At 43.3% G+C, this 27,043-nt stretch overlaps 2 protein-coding genes across 2 annotated transcripts; both read left to right on the forward strand.

Moving 5' to 3' along the window:
• The first annotated feature begins 1,986 nt into the window (after positions 1–1,986).
• Positions 1,987–2,582, forward strand: LOC140574758 (metallothionein). The gene is made up of 3 exons (XM_072694708.1): positions 1,987–2,095; positions 2,193–2,258; positions 2,366–2,582. Exons 1-3 carry the CDS (start codon positions 2,071–2,073, stop codon positions 2,455–2,457), a joined length of 183 nt encoding a protein of 60 aa, XP_072550809.1. The 5' UTR covers positions 1,987–2,070; the 3' UTR covers positions 2,458–2,582.
• Positions 2,583–3,625: 1,043 nt separating this feature from the next.
• nup93 (nucleoporin 93) lies at positions 3,626–26,922 on the forward strand. Its single transcript, XM_072695654.1, has 22 exons — positions 3,626–3,714; positions 5,238–5,426; positions 5,775–5,892; positions 15,960–16,022; positions 17,320–17,448; positions 19,686–19,760; positions 20,603–20,695; positions 20,863–21,002; positions 21,157–21,289; positions 21,577–21,734; positions 22,178–22,343; positions 22,480–22,573; positions 23,738–23,929; positions 24,142–24,268; positions 24,724–24,796; positions 24,908–24,952; positions 25,256–25,372; positions 25,459–25,577; positions 25,822–25,939; positions 26,039–26,122; positions 26,216–26,344; positions 26,636–26,922. Exons 2-22 carry the CDS (start codon positions 5,248–5,250, stop codon positions 26,744–26,746), a joined length of 2,463 nt encoding a protein of 820 aa, XP_072551755.1. The 5' UTR covers positions 3,626–3,714; positions 5,238–5,247; the 3' UTR covers positions 26,747–26,922.
• The last annotated feature ends 121 nt before the right edge of the window (positions 26,923–27,043 follow it).

A 27,043-nucleotide genomic window follows, 5' to 3' on the forward strand; every position in this document is an offset into this window, starting at 1 on the left:
AGCGTCGGCTGCGCTGCTGAGATCACTGTGTTTCAGTAAGCGGTGCAAACTAAAGACCACGAGGGAAACGTGATTATGTAATATTCAGTGACTTCGGGTCAAGCCACTTGTGTTAGTAGTCACTGTAAAAACTCCAATAAAGCCAACTGTACTGCGCATGCCTGATCTGTCTCTCTCTCTCATGGAATAAACCGCTTACTGTGCTGCTCTCTCTCCCTCTGGGCTCCCGTTACCTAGCAACGCGAGAGCTAGTGCAGGATTTTGCTAACGTGCTAGAAAGCCAGAGTTGCTCTTCTCTAAAAGTAACATAATTATATAGCGCTATATATATATTATATATATGATTATTATAAGCCATTATAAATCTTATCTAACCTCACAATACATTACAATTTAATCAGCTGGAGACTAGTAAACCATACTTCAGCAAACCTGGGTTGTCTATGGTTAGGAAACGCAGGGCTTTAAATGCTCACATTGCCCTCATTCAACTTGTTGCTTCCCTTTAGAACAACAAACTCACGATGCACAATATTTATGGCAATACTTTTGCGTGACCCTTAATTTATTCGGACATTGCCAACCACCAAGGTGTAGTTAGCACGAGCTAAAATAAAGTCTATCAGAGTGGCTTGATAGGAAATGTTGGAGCTGTTCAAAGTGGTGGTGATTTAGGGGGGAAATTCAAGCTTTTAAATGTTCCTAAAAAGATACACTAGTAAACACCACGAAACAAAATGGCTATATAAATATGTTCTGAGATCAGATTTGGGACTAAAACATATTTTTATAAATAGATGATCATGGTGGACAGATACGTTCATTGGGCAGTAAAGCAAATGGCATTATTAATAAACAGGCTTGCTGGTTGTTGGAGGTTTTAAAGTAAAACATTGTGACCTCTCTGGTTTCTATCACCGCCAAGAAGCATTCACCATCAAACCACACTGTAATTATTGAAATCGCAAAGAAATGTGGCGTTTTCTCTTTAAATGGAGCCAATATCTCAGTGTTATCCCGATTCTACTGACGAATCTGCTGCAGCAGAAGCAGCAGCAGGCTGTTAGCTGCAGTTGAGCTCTTTCACATTTCTCCCCAAAACAGGATTTCACAGTTTGTTTGGTGAGTGATAACTTCCTTTCCAAAGACACTGGGTTCTTTTCACAGCAGCCTCATGGTGGTACATTTTCTGCAGCCGGGATAATGGAAAAGTACGTGCAGCCATCTCCTCTCACCGAGTGCAAGAACTACTGTTTGGGTTTGCTTACTCTGCTCTCGCGCGAGCAAGGCGAGTGCACACGGCGCACGCGCTGCTTCCCCAGCGCGAGCCCAGTGGAAGTGCCGTGTGCAGTGTGTGACCACCAGCAGCACGAGCACAGCACAGCACAGCACAGCACTGTAGTACAGACAAACTCAACTCACTATTCACTGCAGTTATAAAATATAACGATCATTAAAGTTACATTACAAATACACGAAATAAAAAACAACAACAGCAGCCATATTAAGGCATAAAACGTTTTAGAAGAAACTTCTAGAGAAGTTTAGAGAAGTATGACTTTTTATCATTCAAGTAGTTGGTCTGGAGATCGATTCTCAGCCTTTTTTATTCAGCATACTGGTGCAAACTAACGCTTAGGCTAAGCCCAAATATCTCTGAGAACTTTTTATTATATTATTATTATTTATTATTATATAATCTTGTTTATAGGCTCACATTCTCCTGCTGAAAGACAGTTTTAGAAAATTAGAGCAGTTCTTATGTAACTACACAAACAATGCCGACATTTCAGAGGGGGGCGTGGATGAGGGGGGGGGGGGTCTTCATTATTGTCTAATAGTTTGCACCCAGTCGTGGCGTAACCGTGGCACTCAATGAGATAAACCGTGTGCAGGCAGGAAGGTGGGGAGGAGGAGAAGGAGGAGGGGCGGGTGGTTTTGCACTCGTCCTAAATGAGTTCAGTTCCCTATAAATTCCCCACGTTCATTCACCAGACACATTCAGCCTTCACTCACGACAGGAGCTTCTTTCGCGAGACTTCTAGGAGTGAAATAAACACTTTGAGAAAAATGGATCCCTGTGACTGCGCCAAGAGTAAGTACCTACTTAATGTCCCTGTTATCTTTTTTAAGAATTATTTATTTTAATACACTACAAGCATTTATTAACAGTACCTTTCATCTCTCTATAGCTGGAAGCTGCAGCTGTGGCGCGAGCTGCAAATGCACAAACTGCCAGTGTACAACCTGCCAGAAAAGTAAGCTTTGATTTCCTCCAGCCATAAAGATCTCTTCATCCTCACTTGATTCTCTCTCTGATCCACAAGTAGCTTATTTGTGTCTCTGTGCTCTTTCTCGTTCCCAGGCTGCTGCTCTTGCTGTCCGTCTGGCTGCAGCAAGTGTGCTTCTGGATGCGTGTGCAAGGGCAATGCCTGCGACTCCAACTGCTGCCAATGAGGACAGGACTGTTTCTGCCCCTCAGGATGTACATTTTGTATTGTAGCACGTAGTAACTAATGAAGTATGTGTTTCTTTTTTTTTTTTTTTTTTTACGGGATGTCTCAATAAATAACTCGGCTGTATGGATCTGTGTCTGCGGTCTTTATTAGTGTTGTGTAATGACCAGATTAACTGAATCAGGTGTGTGTGGTGGGAGCAGGACCTCTCTGTAGGGGCATCCAGCCCCAGTCTTCCAAACAAGTCACCATGCCTCTATTACCCACACTCCCACCTCGCTTATTTGGCCAGCTTTACCAGTGTTCAAGGGAGTTGAAGATACGTTCACAACTGAGAAACTTACGAGTTAAAAGACATGACGAACACGTGGACCTGTTCATCAAGGTGGTCTCATTAGTGTAATAGTCACCTCCACTACCCACCTTAGCAGTTGGGCCTCCCCTGTATCAGTGCTGGCAGGATAATGGCTGGCCCGTTCCCTCATACACATTATCACTAGCTTATTCAACCTTATTGGACAGCAGAGAGCACTAACTACCACGTGGGAACTGATGAGGAAGGGGCATCAAACCCACCCAGAGAAATCGAGGCCAGCTATGTCCTCTGGAACCCATTGCACTGATGGCCGGGGCATTCCCATGTTGCTGTTGATCAGCAGAACAATCTTGGTTGCTTTTTGCTCCCCAGGCAAATGTATTATATCTGTACATTTTAAATAACATTAAAATGTATATACATTTCTAAAATATCCAGATAAACAAACATCGAATAAATTAGTCGTTCCTTCAATTTAAAAACATTCCCTTACTATTAAATTGAGGCACTGCATTATTAACTGTAGGAAATGTAAGTATTTAAGTAGTATTTTTCTACTTTGATACTATCGAGGCTCCGTACTATTCATCTTGTGCAACAAAAAAAAAAACTTTGGAGGTGTCTTGGGCTTCCCATCAGCTGTTTTTTGATTTTACCTGATGTATAACTTACAGTCTCACTAAAGAGACCGGCTGGTCTGACTGGTATGTAGATCCACATGACTACCAGATCAGGCAAAGTCGAGCTCCTTACTACAGCAACAGGGTTGTAAATAAAGTTATTTTGAAGGCGCGTGCGCGTTGGGGGGGAGCGCTCAGCCAATCAGCGACGCCGCGGAGAAGAAACCGGGAGTGAAAGAGGAATGAGCGGCAGCTCCAGCTCCACTGTCAGAAACAGAGTTTGAGGATTAACCTGTGGACTGTAGGGCTTAGGAGCAAAGAGGTGAGGAGGAACTACTCGGTGTAACGATTCGTTAATGTTAAAGTAGTAGTTATCGGTCCAGGGGTAGTTTATTATGCTTCCCTGAGCTGAAGCATGTGCTCACAGTTAGCTTCAGCACCTTCATCCACACCGTGGTCATCGATGAGCTCCAGGCGAGCAGCCAGTTAGCCTGGCTCTTTACTGCTGTTGTGGTCGTCTCTCAAAATTCTGTCAGATATTAAAATTGAGTACTTTCATATAGGAAACGTAAGAACTGACAGCGACCGTGTCAGATAAGACCTCAGGGCTAGGAAGCAAAACACGTTAGCTTGAGGAACGACCACTGTGCTGCTGGTTAGCAGCCTTAGCATAACTTAGCTTAAGTTGGGTCTGTGGGTGGTGGGTCAGTGTAAACATAACTGTAATCAATTCAAAGTTAAGCTAGTGCATTAGATTCAGTAATCCCACCACTGTCTTCAGTCTGATATATCATTCTCTTAGCTTTGAGGGGACAACTTATACATTTGAGAGTCCAGTTAATTAAATTGAGGGAATGATTTGCTACATTTATTTTTTTTAACCTAAATGTTATTTTTCTACATTGATGATTTAGGGGCTCTTGTCATGACTGCAATAAAGAATCATATTTCATCTTTCACCCTATGTGATCTCAGTATTAGGTAGTTATAATAATTGTCTGTTATGGACCTGTGGTGACATGTTGTCCATGACTGTTGCATGTGTTTGTTAAATAAACAATGAAGATGTTTTGACACCTAAGATATTACATCTATTTGAACAGTAGTAGTATTCACGTTTTAAGGTTCACAGTTTTCAGTTTCAAGATTAACTTTAAGTGTTAAAATGGCAAAACTGCAACTTGATCGCAGTTAAATTAAGATAAGATAAGATAATCCTTTATTAGTCCCGAAATTCTCAGTGTCACAGCAGAAAGGGATAGCAAGACACTCAGTTACAAAAATGTAGATAAATAATTTACGCTATATACACAATATAAATAAGAATTTTAAAAAAAGCAATAACAATATTATTTACAGTAAATGACTCTTAATTGCACATGGGGGGGGGGGGATATTATGGATATTGCACCCATAACATAACTTTTCCAATGCCTCCCTCACCAGCCCTATAACAAAAAAAGTCCCCAAAATACTCTGATAACCTATAAACAACTTTAAAGTAAATGATTTGTGGGTGTGTACATTGCATAAGTATCCAGATACATAGTTTTTATTATTGATGACTAACAATTATCTCAATGAATGATTACATATGAAAGACCCAAAACAGACCAGGGATACCATATTAGCCGCACATTTTAAAATTCTCATATGCATTTCAGTACTGTATACAAAATAATAATGTCTTACCAGTAGTATGTTACAGTATATTACCCACTTTTTGGGTTATATATGCTGCAGTGCTGAAAGTAGGTGTATTTAATACCTTGGAAACATTTGTTTAAAGAAGTAAAAGTGTTTGCTAATAATTGACCAGATTAGATCTGTTTTGTGGGCCGCCAGGTGTTTGGGCATGGATGCCGAGGGCTTCGGAGAGCTCCTGCAGCAAGCAGAGCAGCTAGCAGCAGAAACGGAGGCAGTGTCTGAGTTGCCCCATGTGGAACGGAACCTGCAGGAACTTCAGCAGGCCGGAGAGAGGCTGCGCTCCCGCACCCTTACACGCACCTCTCAAGACACAGCCGATGTCAAAGCGTGAGTTTTCACCTGTTTGTCAGATTTTTTTGCTTTTTGCAAAACAGTGATTTAAGTTGTTTAGTTCAAGCAGACAGTGGGTGAGGAGAAAAAAGGTTATTTTGGTAAAATTTAACTCCAATTATCCATTTATGAGTCTGGTGCTGGTTAAAACCTCTCTGTTTCCTTTTATAAGCATTTTTGTTTATAAATAGTCCAAAGTTGGCTAGAACTATCTGCTCATTGGACAACTCTTTGACCTTTAAGAAAAAAAAGAGACATTTCACTGCCTCTTGTGGCAGGGGAGTGTATTTATTTGGGAATTAATGGAATAAGTTTTAATACACTCATTTCCTTTATTCCGTCCAGCTCTATTCTACTGGGCTCCAGGGGTCTGGATATCTTTCATATATCTCAGCGCCTGGAGAGTCTAAGTGCAGCCACAACCTTTGAGCCGCTGGAACCAGTGAAGGATGCAGATATCCAGGTAAGGAATGTGCATTTACGTAGAGGAAATGAAGGTATGGTAATGTTAGAAAGCTAGTTAGAAAGTATTTGACAGCGTCATGTAATCTACAATGTGGTTGAGATTCTGGATCATTCTAATTAAGGCTAAGAAAGCAATAAGCATTTATTTTCTTAGCAAATAAAATATTTTCTTATGCGCATATAAATGCATATAGTCTAGACATACCGTATATAGTATACTATAATACCGTGTATATTATCTTCTAGTCTGTTGAAGGAAACTGTGGCACTTGAAAATGTAAACACCGGATGAGTTGGCCATCACACTCTGCATTGTTTTGTAGACTTTTCACATTAAAATGTGTTAGAATGTCAGCTTGGTTTTGTCAGTTATTAGGAGCCTAATGAACATGACTGCAGAGATTGGCATTGCCATTGGAGACGGGAATTGGTGAATCTGTGTGTCCATTAATGTTGAATTTGAGGATGCACACCACAGCCTGGTTTAACTGATCTGAATAATATATATATGTGAACATTTTTGTGGCAGTTTTATGTAAGGCACAACCTGTATGACCTCTATTGGTTTACAACACTAAAATTCTGATTAATAGTTGACGGACATTGCATATGATATGAAAATATCATATACATATGATACAATGTTAAACAAATTCTAGTAGTTTAGTTAAACAGTGCTTTACTGATGAATGTCAATAGTTTGTGTTGCAAATGGTGAATTGTCAAATATGGCAGTCATTTCAATATTTTTCTTTTTATCCTTATATGGAAGGTGAGGTTTGGATGCATATTACATGCTATTATTATAACCATAATGTTTTTTTTTTTATATATAGGAATTGAACCTGAAACATCAGTGTTAAAACATGTGTGTGTACAAGCATATGTGTAAACATACAGGCATGCAAACATACTGCAGTACTGATGACTGATATAGCTCCCCACCACAGAAGGTCAGTTCTAAGTATTTGTTATGGATTTTTGTGGAAATACAGCTTAGGTGTTGCTTGGTTTTGGTTTTAATGGAGTGATTCTCATTACCTGGAGTATGTGGGGTTCTTGGGGTGATTTAGTTTGTTTTCAGCTGATGTCAAGATTATGGTTTTATGCAGCTCTCACATTGAAAGCTGTTTCTTACCATTCAGCCTTTCTGCTGTGCACACAATTCTTCTGTCTGGCATTTGAGAGGGAGGAGGCAGGGCTGAGCCACACAGTTATGGATGGCGTCAGGATTCTTTCGGTGGTGGGTGGCTCTATTGAACTGAGACAGAACTGTGTTGAGAAATGCTGTGTTTTTGCAGCCCTATGGGAGAGAATATTTTCTGATGAGCTTTTGTTCATGGCTCTAGTGTCCGTCCCCCATGTGAAGTGTTGACATTGTTGTGGCTAGTAATTTGAACACAGCTCTGAAAGGGTAGATGGAGAGGTGTGTTTCAGATAGGTGAGCTGGGATTCAGAACATTGCATAGTCAGACTGAATAGCTATCTCTAATATGCAGAGTCATTATTGTTGCTAATGAGGATTACTGGGGTTCTGTTGACTTGTTGGGTCACTGAAAGTCCACTTGTTGAAGTTCAAGGTGTAGAGAAGATGTGTAGAGAGCAAACAACCATGAGGTGCTTCGGTGCTGATGGGTAGACGTTCTGACAGGTAAGGGCTCAGCTGCACAAGCTGCCTCCTGTCTGAACAAATTGCACTGAAAGATGGAGGGGTCCAAGCCATGCAGCTGACCTGCCACAATCGTGTTAAAAGCAGAGCTACAAACAAGTCTCTGGCGGAGGAGCTAGAGTCTCCAGTTGACTAGTTCAACATGCATTGCTGTAAGACAAGTGAACAAGTGGTGCGTATAAGCTTAGCAGCCTCTGTAAAGACATAACTGTTGCTTTTGAAAGCTCCAGTTAAGTTAAAGCCCACTCTGTATATATTCTCTTTCTTAATGAGTGAACAAGGAATATTCTGCTGCCTAATCATGGAGAAATGGATATTTAAAGTAGATCCGCAACCATGAATAATACCTCAGTGATGTACAGCTGAATAGAGACTAGAAGATATTGGTGGCTGGTGCAGTTCTGCCACCTCCTCCTCACCTCTGTTGAGTGCCACTTACATTTCTTTAAGAGCACTTGTGTAACAAAGCAAGGAAAAGGTCCTTGAAGGAGCGGTTGGTCTGGATTGATTTCAACTAGGCTAAGAAATTCTCCATAAATGGATGGCAACTAATACTTTTACATTTTATTCTCTTGTTTTTGTCCCAGTGAAATAGTAGCTGCTGTAGATGTCTGCTGTAGATCTCTCATTCTATGTGATCCACCTCAACCTAGGAAGACAAGGCTTACAAGCTCTTCTTCTGTGAAGCGGTCACCTTTTCTATTTGAGCAGTGTCAGAGGACTGCAAAAAATTCCTGGGTCCTGGAGGAGAGCATTGATTGCTCTGTACTTTCTACATGAGCTCACAGACACCCTCTGTTGGTTCACGTCATTGCCATTAGAAATCAAACCCCAGGAAAAGTACCCAGCTTCTAGCTGTAGATCCTGAGCCTGTAGGCAATTATATGTAGTCAATGTGTGATTGGTCAGCACCTCCTTTAATGCGTGCTTCTTGTAATTTGCTGGCTGTAGATCTCAGCATGGTCCTTCAGTTGCAATGCAGCACGTCTTGTTCAATATGAAGGGCCTTCTGTTTTTCCACACAGCAGCTGTCTAATCTACTGTGTGCCCTCTCAACAGCACAAGGGGGCGTGAGGAGACACAGCACCAGGCTGTAGTGTGCACTGTGCAGTGTTCCCTGCCTCTGGAGAATAAGAGGGAGTTGAGGAGTTAACGGTAGCTTAAGCCTGTTTAGAAACACGAAGCATGTTTTTCTGCAGTAGGTTTAGCTACCTTTGTGGGGCGTTTCTAAAGCTATGTTCTAGTAGAGATGTAAAATAATAAATGGCAGTTAAATCAGTATTGGCAAAAAAACATGTTTAGATTTCACCAATATTTCAAACCCATATTTTGATATATTATCTTATTTTAGAAGAGCAGAATGTATAGTGTGTATTCATTTTGAAAACCAAAAATTAAAAGAATCTATCTGAATTACAGAATGTATCTGTAATGATAATCCAGGTGCATATAGCATCAGTTTCTATGTTTCATACTTGATTATGTATCAGAGTAAGCAGATATGCACATGAAAAATACTAAGCTTTGGCATTGCCCCATTCCACAATTCCCATATTGAACGTTTATATATATATATATATATATATATATATATATATATATATATTTGAATGTTATATATATATATGTATGTGTGTGTGTGTATAAATATTATATTTCTAGTTGTAAGTTTTCAGTGCCCTTTTGCTGTGCTCATGTTTACAATATCCTTTATAATTAACCACTAAACATGCTCAAGCAGTGTAGTTAGTCCTCCGGGACTAATGCCATCTTTTCAAAAAAGTGGCTACTTTACAGTAATCAAATAAAAATATACAAACCTTTTTGATAAGTTTGCAAAGAGCTTCTTTTTTTCCACTAGGATTTAAAAAAATCCCATTAAAACCAGAGAACCTATGTGCAAATGTACACACACACATAGCTTGTCAAATCCCTGTAAAGATGTATTGACAACACACACACATTAAACTGTAGAGCAGTGGATCGATGTTCTCTGGGATACTTTTGGGATGAGTTGGGGATGAGATGGGGTGGAGATCATTCAAAATGCTGACCTCACTAACGCTCTTTGAAAGCAATCAAATCTTTACAACAATGCTCCAAAATCTAGTATAAAGTCTTCCCTGGCCAGTAGAGACAGTTACTCCAACAAAAGCAGAATAAACTAAAAAATATTTTGGAAGAAACAATGAATGAGCAGGGGTCCCAAATACTTTTGTGCATACAGTGTATTTAGGTGCAGTTTCTTGAGGATATGAATGCTTTGAATGTTATTAATTGATACTCCGGATGGATAGATGGCGCTCTCCCCTAATCACTCTTGAGCAATGGTGGCCAGATGCTGAAGGCGTCTGGAGCTAGGGACCTTGCACTTTCCTCTGAGCGTGACAGCTGCCCGGCAATGCCACAGCCACAGTTTAAAAAGAGGCGGTGGCTAGCTTCGCATATTTTTTGAGGACATGCAAGGACATGCAAGTCCTTACCCTCCTAGTGTCGAGAGCATTGCTAGTTCTAGGGTGAGCTATGTAAGGTGGGTTAATTGGCAGTGCCAAATTGGGAGAAAAAGGGAAAAATTAATAAACAGATTTATAGAAATGAATGAATGAGTAGATCAACTCTCAGATGAAAAAACTGTCTGACATCTTTCCTTGGTCACATATGGACAGTTTTGATTTGATGACAGAAATCACATGCAGGGGTAAATGAAACCCTTCCAGAAGGGTGGTGCCCAGAATCCAGATAGTAGGCCCATTGCTTGGAAATCAAGGCTAGTCATGCTGTGACACAATAGTGACCACATAGTGAGCATGAAGTCATGTGTCTGGATGATCTGATATAATTAATAGACTCGATACGTCCTCAGGTGTTGTCTTCCAGCCAATACCTGAGGACCTGATGTGAATTTAACTAGGCTGTTGTATTTGTGTGTAGCATTTGGCCTAGTTTCCTGTCTCAGCTCTTAAAGCGCATCAGAAGCGGATGAATAATTACATCTAGACCATTTCTTTAGTGTCAGTCTTCTGGCTCCAGTCCTGTTCATCTTACATGCAGTAGGGAAGCTTAAAGTGGTGGCCTGGATGTGGAGTTGGTGGTGCAGACTTATACAGATTAAACGTTCCGTGTCTAGGTTTAACGAAACCGTGTGAAAGATTAGCCCCTGCATATCTATCCCGTATTCTCACTTTTAGGCTGTGTCCTACTCACTGCCCAGCAGCTGCGGTGTTTGGTGCATGATTTTCTCTTGTGTGAATGTATATAGGTTATACAGTGGAGGCTCTCGATATTTCTCTCCGTTATCTGTCATATGTGTGAATTATAAATGATGGACCATGGGATAGAAGCGGGACTGTGGACTTGGATTTGTGTTGATTCATCAGATTAGCTTATTGATCCCTTTATGTTTTTGTATCGTATCCTGAAGGCACAGTGCCTCCCCCTCCCATGCCTGCACCACCCTCCCTCCTCAGCCTCCTCAGCCTAGATATTTCTGTGGTAGGGCCTGCCAGAGTGTTCCTCTTACTGGAAGTGCACTTAGTGCCTGGCAGTGAAGCTCATTCCCTCCCTCTCTTTCTCTCTCTCACTCTCTCTTACCCTGGAGTCCCCCCCCCCCCACCCTGGATGGTCAGGATGGACTGTGTCTTTGATCCATTGCTAGTATTTCTCAGTGAAGCCTAATCAAACTTCACTGTGTGGCGAATGGGACTGCAAATTTGTTGTCTTTTATGTAACTGTTTAATCAGGATTGAATTCATTTGTATATTTAAATAAATTACTAGTATTCTCTTTGTGCATCTTAAATGACCCTAGTCCCTCTAGTCTGTTGAGTGTCTACAGTGGAGTCGGCTCCAATCTTCTCCTTCTATGCAATTTAATGAATGAGACCTTGCACATGCGACATTCTTTAGGATGTCATACAAGTGTATGTGTGTGTAGTAAGCCTGCTGGAGAGATCAATCGCTTGAAATCTATATATATTAAGTTATTGTGCTGTGTGCTGCTCTCTAAGGCTGCTGAGCTCCTTGTCTCAAGACAAAGAAAACGCGTGCTGCTGATGAGGCGTAGCCGCTCCTGTCTTTCTGCGTGCGTGCATGCATGCATGTGTGTGTTTCTGGTAAATTCGTAGCGTAACTTATTTTTGTCTTTGAGGTACGAGATGAGCTTGTGTATTGATCAATGATATGGGTCGCTGTGCAGCATAATATGATGTGTAATGGGTGCTATAGCGAGACAAAGAAGAAGAAGAAAGAGCTGGACTGATTGAGAGAAGGCACACCTATAGCGAGCCGGAACAGAGGGGTGGTTGAGAAACCCAGAATAAGCGATGGATAACGATGGACAGGAGCGAGTAGTGGAAGTGTGGAGAGATCTCTCACTATAGCGGACTAAGATGGCGGAATCATACCAATGCATCTCTTCTTTCAGTTTTACTCTCTTTTTCCCATCTCTCCAGCCTTCTGCTCCCCCCCCCCTTCTCTTTCACACACACTCTCTCACACTCTCACGCTCTCTCTCTCGGTCTCACTCACTCTCCCTGAGAGCAGCCCCTGTTGTCTGGTTCCACACAGTGATAAATGCAGGCGCTCCACCACAGAGGGTGAAATTGCTGCACATGTGGTTGTGTGTGCCCTGGCGAGCCCTGCTCCTCCGAAAGCCACTGCACTCTTCTCATTAACTAAACATGACTCTTAAGAGGATTATTAGCCCAATTTCTGGACAGGATGTCGGAAGCCATCAGGAGAGGGAGAAAAAATCCATTACCATAATTGCATTGCGCTAGGGGAGGGGGGGTGGTGGTGGTAGTGGTGGTGAGGGGGGTTGGAAAGGAAGGATGCAGAGATGTATAAAAAAGGAAGAAATGAGTGAGACTGAAAGAGGAGGACGGCAGGGATGCTGGAGGGGAGTGGAAAGAGGGAAGAGAGGAGGAGGAGGAGGAGGAGGAGGGGGGGGTGGATGGGTGATGGAGAGCGGCAGACGGCTGAGGTTGAATAATCGCTCCTCCTCGGCACCCCCCCTCGTCTGAGTGCCGACTTGGTACGCTCCTCCTCCGACAATAAAGCAGCCCACAGGAGCCCTGCTCGTGGCACATATCTGGGTTCAGACCACTGGGCCAGCGTAGGGTGGGAGGGTATGCATGGCAGGCGAGAGCGCAGGCCGGCGGCGAGCAAGCGAGGTCAGAAAACGCCCTCGAATGGCGCTGGCCCACTTCCTGAGGCGAGGCCAGGGGAGAGGAGAGCGAGGGCACTGGCGGCAGCGGCAGCAGCCACACACGCCGCTACCGGCTACCTGCGCCTCGCTGCACTTCTGCGCCGACAGGTTGAGTCGTGGCATGAGTAAGTATCGCCCACACACAGACACATGCGTGTTCTGCATATACAGTATATGCATATACTTGTGCAAATGTTCAGGAAAGACTGGGATAGTTGCATGTGCAGCGCAGAAGTCGGACAGATCACACAGATCCCACTTCTTCCTTCAGTTCTTTTGCACGTCGTGTTCTCCAAAGAGGAGGAGAAGGATGATTGCAATGATGAAGATGATGATGGTCATGATGGTGAAGGCTCATTCGCCATACAGGAAGTGGTGGCATTAGGGTGGGGTTTCTCTACTGTTCATTGTTCAGAAGTGAAAGCAGGGAAGTAGTGTTAAAGGGTATGGAGGTCTTCCTCCAAAAAAAAAAAAAGAATTCAATTTGATCCCATTGCATAAGCGCAGGTAAGGAGCATGACTGTGGTTCAGGATTATAGTCTACAAACTGATTGTCTTTGTGATTTTTAAGGGTTAAAACATTTTTTCCTGTGTGTCCGACAGTGCGTACAAGTTGCATGAAACCAATTAAGGGACCATCTTATAGAAATATAGGTTGATTGTCTGAAGAGGCTACTCCTGAAGAAAACCTGCGCAGTCTGTATGTGCTGTGCACCACGGACACAGTAGAATCATGTGTAGTATGTCAGCTCTGTGGAACACGTATGAACTATGAGCTTATGCTGCCAAACCGCTCTTGAGATCCGAAAACGCCTGTCCAGTGCAGGGCGTTATATATTGAACCTCCTAGAAAATCTCAGTAGCTTCTTGTGTGGGTTACTACACCCTTTTTCTTCCCCACCTACGTGCAGTGCTCTGTACGAGTGCATGGCTGCTTGGGTGTGAACTGCTGTCTTTGTGTGCCATATACATATTTCTCATGGTAAATGTGTGCATATTTTCAAATATGTGTAAGATAAGAAGGCAAGGATTTTAAGGTATGCAGTAATAGTTTGAATAAAGCACAACGCCCTAGTAATAACGTGATGCTGGAAGGATATATCTCTATAGTTTCTGCAGTTCTTCTGAGAAGCCAGCTGGTCCCTGCTGAGACCTCACCCAAGCCCCTATATATTTAAAAATGAAAGGAACAGAAAGAAAAGGGGGGGGGGGGGGCTCCAGGCTTTCAGACTGGGTAGAACCTGTTCTGTAATAGAGAAGCTTCGTGACCAGTGGGTGGCGCTAGTGTCTCCCTTGGCCCTGCTTGGAGGACAGGGCCACAATGACTGAGCAAGAAATTAGCTGTTCGAGAAACCAGCACTGGGTCGTTTTTTAATTTGATTCCACTTTTCCTCAGAGTGTAGAACGATGGAGAAGTCACATGCAGTCGTGGCCCCTGAGAAGAGAAGGTCTCTATCCAGCCACTCCAGCACACCCACCTCCCCCACCAGCTCCACTCCTTCATCCACACATGTCATTTAGACTACGTGTTCCCCAAGTCACAATAAATCAATCCTCATTTGCAGCTGTCCATCAAAGGGGCATCTGAGGCACCGGCAGGCTATGGGGGTCTGAGGGTTTGAGCCTTCCGGGGGGAGGGGGCTGGTGGAAGGAGAAGTAACAGAGTATGGAAGGGGGGGAGGGGAGAGATAGGCTTCAGCCTGGTTCTGAAGATGGAGGAGCAGAGAGAATGACTGGATGAATTCATACATTCATCAGCTGCTATTTCGCGCTGCTATCTTTTGTAGAACGTTGATTCAAGAAAATGCGCGAGGGGAAGCGTTTAAAAAAAAAAAAACGCCGTAGCAGAAGATGAGGATGGTCAGAAAGGGGTGTGGTACTTGTTAAGAAGGTAGTGCCTTGAATGACTCAGACCATGGAATGGCACAAGAGATGGCATGTGATGTGATGTGTGTAATGTCCCTCATTCTCGGCGGGTGCGGTGGATACCTGCTGAGAGCTTTGCAAGGGGTCCAAAAGGCGCGTGGCATGGCAGTATTCGATTGCTTTGCCATTCAACCCCACCCATCTGCATTCGGACTCTCTTTATTGTAACCTCCAAGCTGACCACTGCCAACTGCCCTCAGATATGTGTACCATTGCCTCCCCCAACCCCCACTGTGCATGTTGCAGATGGCTTTCTTGTGCCAGTGCGTGGCTCCGCTCTGAGAGTGAATGTGCTCATTTTGTCTGCAAAAATGTCTTCTTTTTTTCCCCTTCCTATCTTCAGGCACAGCAGACGGGTTTTCACTGCTCCATGCTCCGTCGAAATGAGCAAGCGAGCGAGTGTGCGTGCACGTATGTTCGGCCGCCTGCCTTGGTACATTTACTATACGTGTTTAATGTTAAAGCCACACGGTTTATTTATTTATTTTTCCTTTTTTTTTTTTTTTTTTTAACCGAATCTTACTGCGGCCAGCTATCTTCCAGTCCATCTGGTGTGACTTGTGTGGGTGACTTCCCATGATAAGTCTAGGTCCGCTGGGTAATAGCGTCCCTCTGTAACCCCTGAAGATGCAACTAAGCCAACATGCAATCATGTGTTTAAGTATTTTCATCTGTGGTTTATCCGAAGAGATATCATGACCCACCCAGAAACTGCAAGCAGATGCTTTGGAAACTCACCTATATAAAATGTCTCATTAAGCTCCCAATCCAGAAAGGATTGGTGGATCTTTGACTGAGTTTTACGGAGAAAGATCTTTTGTTCCTCTTGAGTCTCCCTAATCAGAGCTTTGTGGTAAAGCTTTTGTAGGCGTCAATTAAGACGCCCAGTGGGTAGCTCTTCATGTACGCTAATGCGTACATTTGCGTAAGAGCGGGTTTGTCGAAAGTGCGCAGTTCTTTTAGAACCTTCTCGAATGTAACTGAAGCTGTTCCAAAGTGGCCGAGGTTAGTCTGGCGCCGCCGGTTTGGAGGAATGGAATTGCAGTATGGCGCAGGGTCGATTCTAAGCACATTTTTAGCAGCGATCATGATAATGATGGCAATTCTCCATCTCTGGCCTGTGGCGCTCTCGCCCTGGAGGATGAAGCAGAGAGAGAGTGAAAGAGAGGGAGAGAGTGAGGGAGAGAGGGCGTGTGCTCTGCATGCGGAGAGGGGGAAAGTAGGTTGCGGTGCGTTTAACCTCTAGGCCGTGTCTCTTGTTCCAGGGCTTTCTGAAGAACGAGAGAGACAATGCGCTGCTGTCTGCCATCGAGGAGTCTCGACGCAGGGTAAGTCTGTTACTTTACTTCACGGTCAGACCATCTTTACTGCTTCATCCTAACTCTGTCAGGTTGATATCTGAATTTTATGTATTATCTGTATACTTTTTTTTTTTTTGTCTTGTCCTACCCAACCTGAACTGTGGACACAGGGTACAGCATCATGCATCGCTCTCTTTGTTTTAGAGAAGACTTTATGGGCATAGCTGATTTTAGGTCATTGCCTCTTCTGTCCATATTTTCTCCTCAGCAGCTATCAGAGGTAAAAATAGGAAGCGCCCGCCTGCCATTATCCCCCACTCAGAGTCGGGAGAGCAGACCTCTGCCGGGTCAATATCCCCTCTGTGTCTCCACTTAATCTATTCAGTCCTCTGATTTGGGAGGGGTGGAACACAGCCAGAGGAAAGCGGAAAGCAGAGGGCAGTCATAAGACCTGTGCTACCTCACTGCAACACAGAAGCGCTTTGTCAGATGCCTAAAGCGCAAAACTATCTGTCTTTCCTAACTTATCTGTTGTCTCATAAAGATGGGATTGATACAGAATAGTGCCTCATTTTAATTCTTCCACCATGTTTTAGTTGAACAATGTTGATAAATTAGAGCTGCAGTGATCGTATACGTGACTGCAGTTTTGATTAAAGAACCACAATTCTGCTATAGATGTAGTCAACAAGCCTGAGCTTCCCCTTAACTTGGCGGTAACTCGTCACCTTGCTGATGTTATCTCCTCCCCCCCACCCGCTGGTTCTCTACTCCAACATCATTTGCTTCGCAGTTCAGAAGCCGTTTTAATTAGAACACTCGCAATTATCACGCATAGATCCTTTGGGAGCAAGTAAAATAGACAAAAGGTCTTAGAATTTAATCAGGGCCTGGGCTAAATCTGTAGCAGGCGTGAAGGCAGACCCAGTTAGTGGCACACTTCCCTTAGACAGGCATCCACGCCATCAGGCTTTAGAGGAGCAGACCCAGATTGATGCTTTAAGCCATTGTCTTTCTTTCTCTGGCCTAGCCCTGGAAGGCATGGCCTGAATGTAGAGGAAGACAGTGATTTGATAGCTGTTAGTATTTATCGTACGCTGCAAACTCGCAGGTCCAGGCCGCTCCCTCTGCAAGCTATTTTTAATGCGTCACATGGTGGATAACCTATTTATTCAATGGGGCTTTTGAGTCTCTCTCATACTGTTCTCCTTCATGCATGTTCTTTCTCTGTCTCTCACTATCTCTCCCTCCCGCCCTCCTTCTGGCTTCCTCTCTCCCTCACCCTCTCTCCCTCACCCTCTCTCCCTCACCCTCTCTCTTTCAGACATTCCTGCTGGCAGAAGAGTACCACCGCGAGTCTATGTTGGTGCAGTGGGAGCAGGTGAAGCAGAGAGTGCTGCACACCCTGCTGGGAGCAGGAGAGGATGCATTGGACTTCAGCCAGGATGTGGAGGTCTGCAAACACACATACACACAAACACACACAAAGCTTACACATTGCACATGCATGTGTGGATATGATTCAAGCAGTGAATAAAACTCTATATAAAACTATACGTATACAGTACATGGCCTGGCATTATGGTATTATGTACGCAGCCTCTGGTTATGTGTGGCCTAGATCTTCCCTAGATTAAAACATGCATAAGTGAGCATGATGGAGTGTGAATGAAGAGCGTGCAAATTCTAAATGACCTCCTCTTATAGACATGTATCATGTTAACTTAATCACAAGGCCTCACTCAGACATTGCTTAAAAAAAAAAAAGCTAGTGCTGATTTGGTATATATAATCATTCCTGTTAGTAAGCCTAGAAAAAACGTGGCTTCACACTAAATGCAGGTTACAAGCAGCTTTATTATTGAGTGGATAGGAGAGAAACTGCAAGGTATAGGCTGAGCTCGTAAGTAATAGGCTGAGCTCTCAAGGAATGGTCTTTGACTTTGTGAGTCTAGGGTAATTCATTTGGCTGATTTCTTTAACTGTTGGAGTTTTGTACATGTGTTTGTTTATATGTCAGTGTGATCAAAATAATCCATTTAAATTACTGTTATATTACTATGTTATTGTACACATATATTTCATACTTAAAGGACCAAATGCTCCAGAATGATTTGGAATTAAATCTTTATACATTTACTTCTCTTGTAAAGTTGTAAAGGAAAATCAGGTCCAGACATTTTTCACTGTTGCCCTTTCACACATCAAAAGTACATCAATGAGCTCATTTTCACTACAGGATATGTTCTGAAAAGTTTAGGTAAGGGACCGTGTGCAGGAAGAGCAGCATGACCCACTGTGAATTCCCAGGAAACACCTCTGTACACACTTGGGCTCACTCTGACATCACCCGGACTTTGTGCTTGGGGGCTGGCAGAATAAAGTCTGGGTAATATCCAGCACAAATAATTTGGACATTTGTGTTCACACATGCAGCTCCTCCGGGTAATGTCTGGAAAAGTTCTAGGTTATCGTACATGTATGAATGAGGCTCAATTGAAATGCTCCAAAATGCCTTGGAATAAAATCTTCGATAATTAAGGTTTTGTCCTTCTTCTGTATTGGCAATAAGTGTGTTAAAACATTGTTGGACAGACATTATGGTTTAGCAGATAATTTAAACCTATTTGAGGACATTCGATAAAACGGGGCTCCTGACGCCTTGCTTTGATTTATTATACTGCATTCATGACCCTCTGTGATAGTGTTACTTTGATAAAATGGTAATTTCTGAAGTTCCTATTTCGACTACATTTGGTCCAAAAAATTGTATTGGTATCTCCATGGACCAGGAATATGGCCAGGAATTCATGTAATGGTGAATTCCTGTTTTTGATATTAGTACAGCATGTGATGTACTGGACATAATAAAAAGAAAATGCATGTCATGACTAGTATAAGGCAGACTACTCCCAAATCGGTCCTACTGTGAACAACTAAAATGGCTGCCATTATCTTCCAAATGGTCAGACGGAGAGAAAGAAAACACTGTGAAACATTTTTTTTTTATTATCATGCGTTTGTCTCTTTTGGGGGGGGGGGGTGTTTTTCTTGTATGTGTTCTGCATTTTTCTTGCGGCTTCAATTATTAAGCAGCAGTTAAATTTTCCATGTATGACCTGCTGTTCACTTTCTGTGCCAGGATCATCCCCTATCCCAGAAAAACCCAGTCTGCTCCTCTGTTTTCCTTTCCTTTTCTTCTTTTCCTCACTGACCTGAGGTGTTTCCATGGCTGTCCTTCTATAGATATCCACACAAACATCTAAAGACTCTCTGCATTTAACTGCAGGTTGCAAATTCTTTGATTCCTTCCAAGCTTTCCTCCGGAGAAATTGTTGATTTTTCTTCTTTTGAAGGGATAAATTCACATTTGGCCGGAGGTGTGTTTGTGTGTGCGTACTCACGCTGTTGAATAATGTGCAGTCAAGCGTGGGTTATGCTCTCCACAATGGCTTTCATGCTACATTGCTCGCTGCGTTTAGATTTAAACAAATTGGAGATAACGCTGGCTCCTGCACTCGGCAGACCCCCCCTCCCACACACGCATACATACACATCCATATGTTTACAGACAGTTTAGTTTAGCTCTTTCTCATTGCCTCATACTGCATGTGAATGATAAGACTGCTAATGTGTGTGGGTTTGTTTTTTTGTGTGTTTTATTTTTTTTTTTTTTTGTTATAAATGCAGCCAAGTTTTGTAAGCGAAGTCGGGGCTCCTGGACGCAGCGCTCTGGACAGTGTGGAGGTGGCCTATGGCAGACAGGTGAGTGTGTATACACTTATTTCAACCAGCTTTAACAGTAGTCCAGCTGTAATCAGTATTGTAAGACAGAAATCCAATATATACATACTGTAAATGAAAATGTATGCCCTACTTTAAGGTATTAAGTGGCTGTGCACACTCTTAAAAATACTGGTGCTATAAAGGGTTCTATGAGGGAAGCCATAAAAGAAACGTTCTAGGAAAAAAAGAAGTGTTTTATGAAATACACTTCTTTTAACTTTTTAAAAGGTCCTTCATACACCACAGTCTTATCCCAAAAAAAATTATTCCCTATGGTACCAAAAATGAGTGTTCAGTGGCTTCGTTCAAAGAAGAGTTCTTTGATCCATCTTTCTTGGATGATGAGCTCAGCTGGTTCTGAGTTGTCCTTCACTAACTGCTGATTGCTCGTCTGTGTACCACTTGACTTGGCGAAATCAGGTCATGTTATGCAAGCCAAGCACAGTGATTGATCCGAAAGATTGATTGGCTGCAAGAGGCATTATGGGTAATTTTTCCACAATCCGTTCACAAAGGGAAAGACAGATTCTCTGAGTCTGTCTATCACATTCTTTCTCTCCCTCCCTTTTTGTTTTATTTTTTTCATTCATTCATTTATTTTTATTTATTTAAAAAAAAATTGGTTGCTTTGATTATTTAGTGCGGTCACCATGTGCCGTCACATCGCCTGTGGGATCTTGTTTCTCCTCTTTGTGGTCTTTTTCGACGACCTTCTGAACGTGTTCATTGTCTTTATCCTGTTTTTCATTGTCCACCACTTCACCGCAAGGTCTTAGCCCTCCCTTCTCAGTATGAAAGTGTCTCCCCTATCTCTCCCTCAGATCTACGTCTTCAACGAGAAGATAGTGAACGGCCATGTTCAGCCCAGTCTTGGGGACCTGTGTGCATCAGTGGCCGACAGCCTGGATGATAAGGTAGGGCTTGTGCGTAGCTTGTACGAGGAGAATGTCATCTCCGAGCTTACACTGGTGATCTGTCATTGACTAAATTTGAGTCATTCTGAACAGTGTTTTGTGCTCCATTTAAACCCTAAGAAGGCTATATGGATTGGTATGGATTAGTGGTCTTACTGTGTTTGTAGAATGTGTCCGACATGTGGCTGATGGTGAAACAGATGACGGACGTGCTGCTGGTGCCAGCCAAAGACACATTGAAAAGCCGCATTGCTGTGGAGATGCAGATGGCTTTTGTTCGACAAGCTCTGACCTTTCTGGAGAACAGGTTAGACAGAGGAAAACAAGGGAACATGATGGAATATGTTCCGTCTCTATAAAATGCATTACAGAAGAAATACACATTGCCTTTAGGCGTTCCTATACAGCACGTCAAGCTAAGATACATCTCTGACTCCTGTATTTGTACACACTTTTTGCAGCTACAAGAACTACACCATGGTGACTGTGTTCGGGAACCTGCACCAAGCTCAGCTAGGTGGCGTGCCTGGCACTTATCAGCTGGTGCACAGCTTTCTCAACATCAAACTGCCCGGCCCGCTGCCAGGCATGCAGGTACTGCACCAAACTGCGCAGCACAGCAGACTGTAGAGCCTCCAATGCTGCACCGCCGCACATCACACGGCCGCGCATTAGCAGGACCCTACAGTAAACCGCATGCTTTCGAGTGTGCCTGTGCGCATTCTAGATAACATGGCAAAGGATTCTCCCAGCATGAGCAAATAAGCCTCTTAGTTCAGATGCGCTTCAACATGCACTGCTGAAAAGAGGGTAACGGAATGCAATAAGACCGAAAGATGAACCCTGCTGTGTGTGTTTGCTATGTGTGTGTGGGGAAACAGGACGGGGAGGTGGAGGGGCACCCAGTGTGGGCTCTGATCTATTACTGCCTGCGATGTGGAGACCTGTCTGCAGCCATGCAGGTGGTGAATCGGGCGCAGCACCAGCTGGGAGACTTCAAGACCTGGTTCCAGGAGTACATGAACAGCCCCGACCGCCGGTGAGAACACTTAGGAATGGATCGCACACTTGAAGCACTGGCTCTCTTCTTCTTCTGTTTCCCAGATGTTACCATTCCAATGTTCAGAAGCAGTGTTTTGAATAGCTGATGACCAGTTTTGGTGCCGATAGATGTATTGGTTAAAATGACTTTTTTTTTTTTAAATAAATAATATGACTAGTTTTTAAGAATCTGGGCATTGATGGACAGAGCTGTAGATGACTACGTAATGACTAAGGAAGCTTAATCATTCATGGGGGAAAAACATCTACTTATTGAAGCATTACAGAATATTATACATTATTTTATTTGATAATATAAACAGTGTTCTTATTAAATTAAATAGCATTATTTTTCTTATGAATACAAAATAATTAATATAAAGTATTGTACCTGTTTCAGCATTTTTTCCTAATATATGTGGTATTTTTCTTGTCGATCAGCCTGGCTCCAGCTACAGAGAATAAGCTGCGACTGCATTACCGCCGTGTGCTGCGCAACAGTGCTGATCCCTACAAGCGTGCCGTTTACTGCCTCATCGGCAAATGTGACATCGCCGACAACCATGGAGAAGTGGCAGATAAGACAGAGGACTACCTGTGGCTGAAGGTAAGAATGTCTGCTCTTCAGATATGGCTTTTTCCTACTGAGTTGTGTAAATGAGCTTAGTGACTGTATGTATGTTGGTGGTGTCAGTGCTGTGGACGTAGTTGTCGTGCATTAAGCCCTTTCCTGTCTCCTGCAGCTGAACCAGGTGTGTTTTGATGATGACGGCAGCAGTGCTCCACAGGACAGGCTCACTCTGGCCCAGCTACAGAAACAGCTCCTGGAGGACTACGGTGAGGCTCACAATTTTAGATTCTAAATTCAATAATTCATTTAAATTTGAGAGACTGTGTTGGGACAGACCCATGTAGAGGGTGAGTGATCTCTCACACTTTGTCTCCTGCTCAGTCTTTTTGTGCTCTCTCTCGCACTCCATTTCTGTTGCACACGCTGTACTGCTCTCTCTCCTCCCTCCTTTTGTGCTTTATAATCTTTTTAAAATTTTCGTAGTCTCTCATTATCGCTCATGTTGTCTCTTGCTTGCATATTCACTCTCTCAAACATTCAGTAACATGCGTTCACTCACTCTTCTCTCTTTCTTTCTCTCATGAGCTCTTGGCCATGTTCTCTCCTTCTTGTGCTTTCTCTCTTTTATGCTCTCTCTCTCATTCCTGCTCGTGTTCTCTCACTCTCTCTGTCTCTATGGCTTAAAACTTCCTCTCGCGGTATTTTAAAAGGCGTTGCTCTCCATTCTTCCCCACCTGCCTGATGAGTCAGGCTTATCTCTCCTGCTGCTCCTCCACTAGGCCACATTAAAGACTCTCTCTCGATGATAAGGGCCGCTGCACTCCCAGCAGCTGCAGCTCTTTTCATTGCTCTTTTTAAAGACGGCAGCTCGAACCGCAGCCTAAATGAGAGAGGATTATTTCAGCTCATGCAAATGGAAAGAAAGCAGCCCATTTAAGAGCTTTACAGCCACGGACGTTTGCACCAGAACCTATTACTCGCTTAAAGAAGCATTTGAATTTCCTTAAGGTGCAAACCCTCACTTCACTGGATTTACATGTAGATGTTGTTCATCTCCTAGAGCCTTGGTATTGCTTTGGGCTTGTAATTAGTGGTAGGCAGCAATATAGAAACACAGTGTCATTTTGTACTAGATAATAATTGGAATCTGTGGTCTGGTGTCCATTAGTTCCTCTTTCCTTTTAATCTACACCTGTGCTGTCCAATCGTGAACATCTGCTCATCAGCTTGCACACACCGAATCGGGCAGCTGCTTTTCAGCGAGTTCGGCTGCATGAGCAGTCTTGGAAAATTGCAGAGGCTGGCTTCACATGTCAGGGAGAAAATGCACGTGTTAGCCTTTCAGATTGGTCAGTGCCGTATGATTCAAACTCTCAGAGCATCACTGTTGCTTAGGTGTTGTAATTGTTCCCATTTGGTGACTTCCACAGGCGAGTCTCATTTCTCGGCCAGCCAGCAGCCCTTCCTCTACTTCCAGGTGCTGTTCCTGACTGCGCAGTTCGAAGCGGCTGTGGCCTTCCTATTCCGTGTAGAGCGCCTGCGCAGTCATGCTGTGCATGTGGCCCTCGTCCTCTACGAACTCAAACTTCTGCTTAAGTCATCGGGGCAGAGCGCTCAGTTACGTAAGTGGTGGTCCGACAGTACCAGTAGCCTCTGTTAACTTTCCTAGATCCTTAAATCTACAATACATTTAATTGAGAACCGTTTAAGAAAGAGAAACTGTATTGGGATGGATTGGACTGAGACTTGAGATGATACTACATTTGAAGCCAATTAAATGATTTTTTTATGCTTGAGCATTTATTTCTTGTCTCATTTGTTGCCTTTCTCTTAGTGAGTCAAGAACCAGGAGATCCGCCAATGGTTCGACGGCTAAACTTCATCCGTCTCCTAATGCTCTACACACGGAAATTTGAAGCCACAGACCCTCGAGAGGCCTTGCAGTACTTTTACTTCTTGCGGTACGTAAACCCACCCCACCCAGTCCAATCACAAGGCCTTGTGAAGCCGGCCTTAGATCAACTTCTGGTTTGAGCTCTTTTGTTAAGGGCCAGAGGTTTAACTGGAAGTCGTTTCGCCTTGACTTCAAGAACTGCTTTCCTTCTCTGAGAAGGGATGAATAATTCATTAGCAGCTCTGATTGCTTTCGGAATGCTCTCTGACTCTCGATGATCTCCGTGAATAATTAAACCATTTTCACACACCAGGATTGCGTGCAACTAGGTCCATTGTTTTTGGAGACCACATGGTTGGAACGATTATTGAAAAGATGAACCCGTTTTTAATCTGTTCTTCTTAGGTGTTGTTACCTCCTTTACCACCTTCATCAAACCAATGTCCTTATTGCCGAAGTTAACCTGTATGTCTTCTTAATACGCTTAAGACTACATCTGTGCCTTGTGCTGATTGATTGCAGGAATGAGAAAGACAACCAAGGAGAGAACATGTTTATGCGCTGCGTCAGTGAGCTGGTCATTGAGAGTCGTGAGGTAGGGTGGGGCCGGCAGGCTGAGTGAGCAAGCTCAGGCATTTCGCTCCTTTAACCATTGCTGTTTATTATACCATTTCTTTGAATCCCTAACTCTCCTGTTCCCTTATAGTTTGACATGCTTCTGGGAAGACTGGAAAAAGATGGAAGCAGAAAGGTATGCCTCTGGCTTCTGTGCTCTTTTATGTAGTGTTATCTAACTTGCAGCTGGAACAACGCTTTCAGTAATCATGCCTCTATTCAAAGCGTCCCCCGTGGCTTTATTTCGACTCATTGTACTCGCACACGTTCATTATTGTACCCATTCAGCTCTACACGGGTTGCAAAATTGTTCTATTGTTTCAGCATTCGCAGAGTACAGTGTTCTTTTGTTCTTTTGGTGGCCAAAGTCTTAAAATACAAACGTGCGTTCTGAAACACTGCCCGGCTCTAAAAAAAGGGATTGTGTGAATCCTTTCAGCCTGGTGTGATTGACAAGTTTGCCGGAGACACGCGGGCTATCATCACCAAAGTGGCCTCAGAGGCCGAGAACAAGGGCCTGTTTGAAGAAGCCGTCAAACTGTACGAGCTAGCCAAGGTGAGCAAGACTTTTAAACAGTAGCAGTTTTAAGATTGTATGAAATATCTCATCTCACTTTTTTTATGCTGTCTTGCTTGTGATAGAACCCAGATAAGGTGCTGGAGTTGATAAACAGGTTGCTGAGTCCAGTAATCTCCCAGGTCAGTGCACCACAGTCCAATAAAGAGCGACTGAAGAACATGGCGCTGGGGATCGCTGAACGGTGAGGTTCTTCCCCCTTGGGGCACGATTCATCTGCATCTTGCTGTGAACTAGATTAGCGTATTAGACATGGTGCTAATAATGGAAAGAGGCTTGAGTGTGAAGTTGCTATGGTGTGGTTAAGCAGTTGGTATAGCAACCCCACTGCCCTTCGTGTGGCAGACTGGGGATTTCATTCCACACTTTACCAGTAAGAGTCACTGGGATAGGCCTCTAATGCTACGATCGCCCTCCCTAACTCACAGGTTCCGCACTAATGGTATGGCCGGAGAAAAGTCTGTGGACAGTACCTTCTACCTGCTTTTGGACCTCATGACCTTTTTTGACGAGTACCATGCTGGCCACATCGACCTTGCATACGACGTAAGTTCAGATGTCTTTTGCCCACCTTCTTGCTGGCTTTTATTGTGGATTATTCTAACGTGTATCCTTTATATATTTTTTTACGCTTGTATCTGTCAGGTGATTGAGAGACTGAAGTTGGTTCCTTTAAGCCAAGACAGTGTAGAGGAGAGAGTGGCAGCATTCAGAAACTTCAGTGATGAGGTAAGGCCATCAACTCCAAAGGCATTTCTTTTTCACATTCAGTCTCCATGACCATGAAGCTCGTTCTCACGCCGCTATTCCATTTCTCTGCAGGTCAGACACAATTTATCAGAGGTGCTTCTCGCCACCATGAACATTTTGTTCACACAGTACAAGCGCCTGAAAGGGGTGACAGCGGGTACGCCAGGCAGACCACAGCGCACACTTGAGGATCGGGACTCGGTGAGGAAAGCTTAGATCATACGCAATTGGATAAGAGCAGCAAGAGAGAGTGATTTATAGCCATTAAACTCTTGTTTGTTACCTAAAACCCATTTTAGATTAAATTACCTGGCAACAAGCCATCTGATATATCATTTTCTTAAAAATATTAAGTCTGTGCAGCTGACACATGGTAAAGGTCAGAGCGGGATGTATGCCAAATTGCCATTGAAATATCACTGATGTTCTTGTACGATTATGTATCCATTCATAACTGTCAATATTCTTTGTGTTCCACATTTGTATGCGCAGCTACTGCGCAGCCAAGCCCGGGCACTGATCACCTTTGCCGGGATGATCCCATACCGCATGGCGGGAGACACCAATGCCAGACTGGTACAGATGGAGGTCCTGATGAACTGAGCAAGAGAGAGAAAGAATCTTTTTTTCTTTTTTTCCCCCTCCTGCTTCTCCAACTGTCCCCCATGCCCTATCTGTTCCTTTTGTTTCTCCATGCTCCATACACCCTTTTGTGTGAATTTGTATTTGTATTTCTTTTTCATCATTTTGAGATAATAAAAAATAACTCTCGAACTTCAGTTCCCCATATGTTTGCTTTGCTTTTGTTCTGACCATAAACCCATCTTTATTTATTTGCTTTTATGGTAAGACTTTGTGTTATGTTTTATCATCTTGCATCCAATTGATTAATTTTCATTA

Source organism: Salminus brasiliensis, chromosome 13 (assembly GCF_030463535.1).
Source record: "Salminus brasiliensis chromosome 13, fSalBra1.hap2, whole genome shotgun sequence".
NCBI lineage: Eukaryota > Metazoa > Chordata > Actinopteri > Characiformes > Bryconidae > Salminus > Salminus brasiliensis.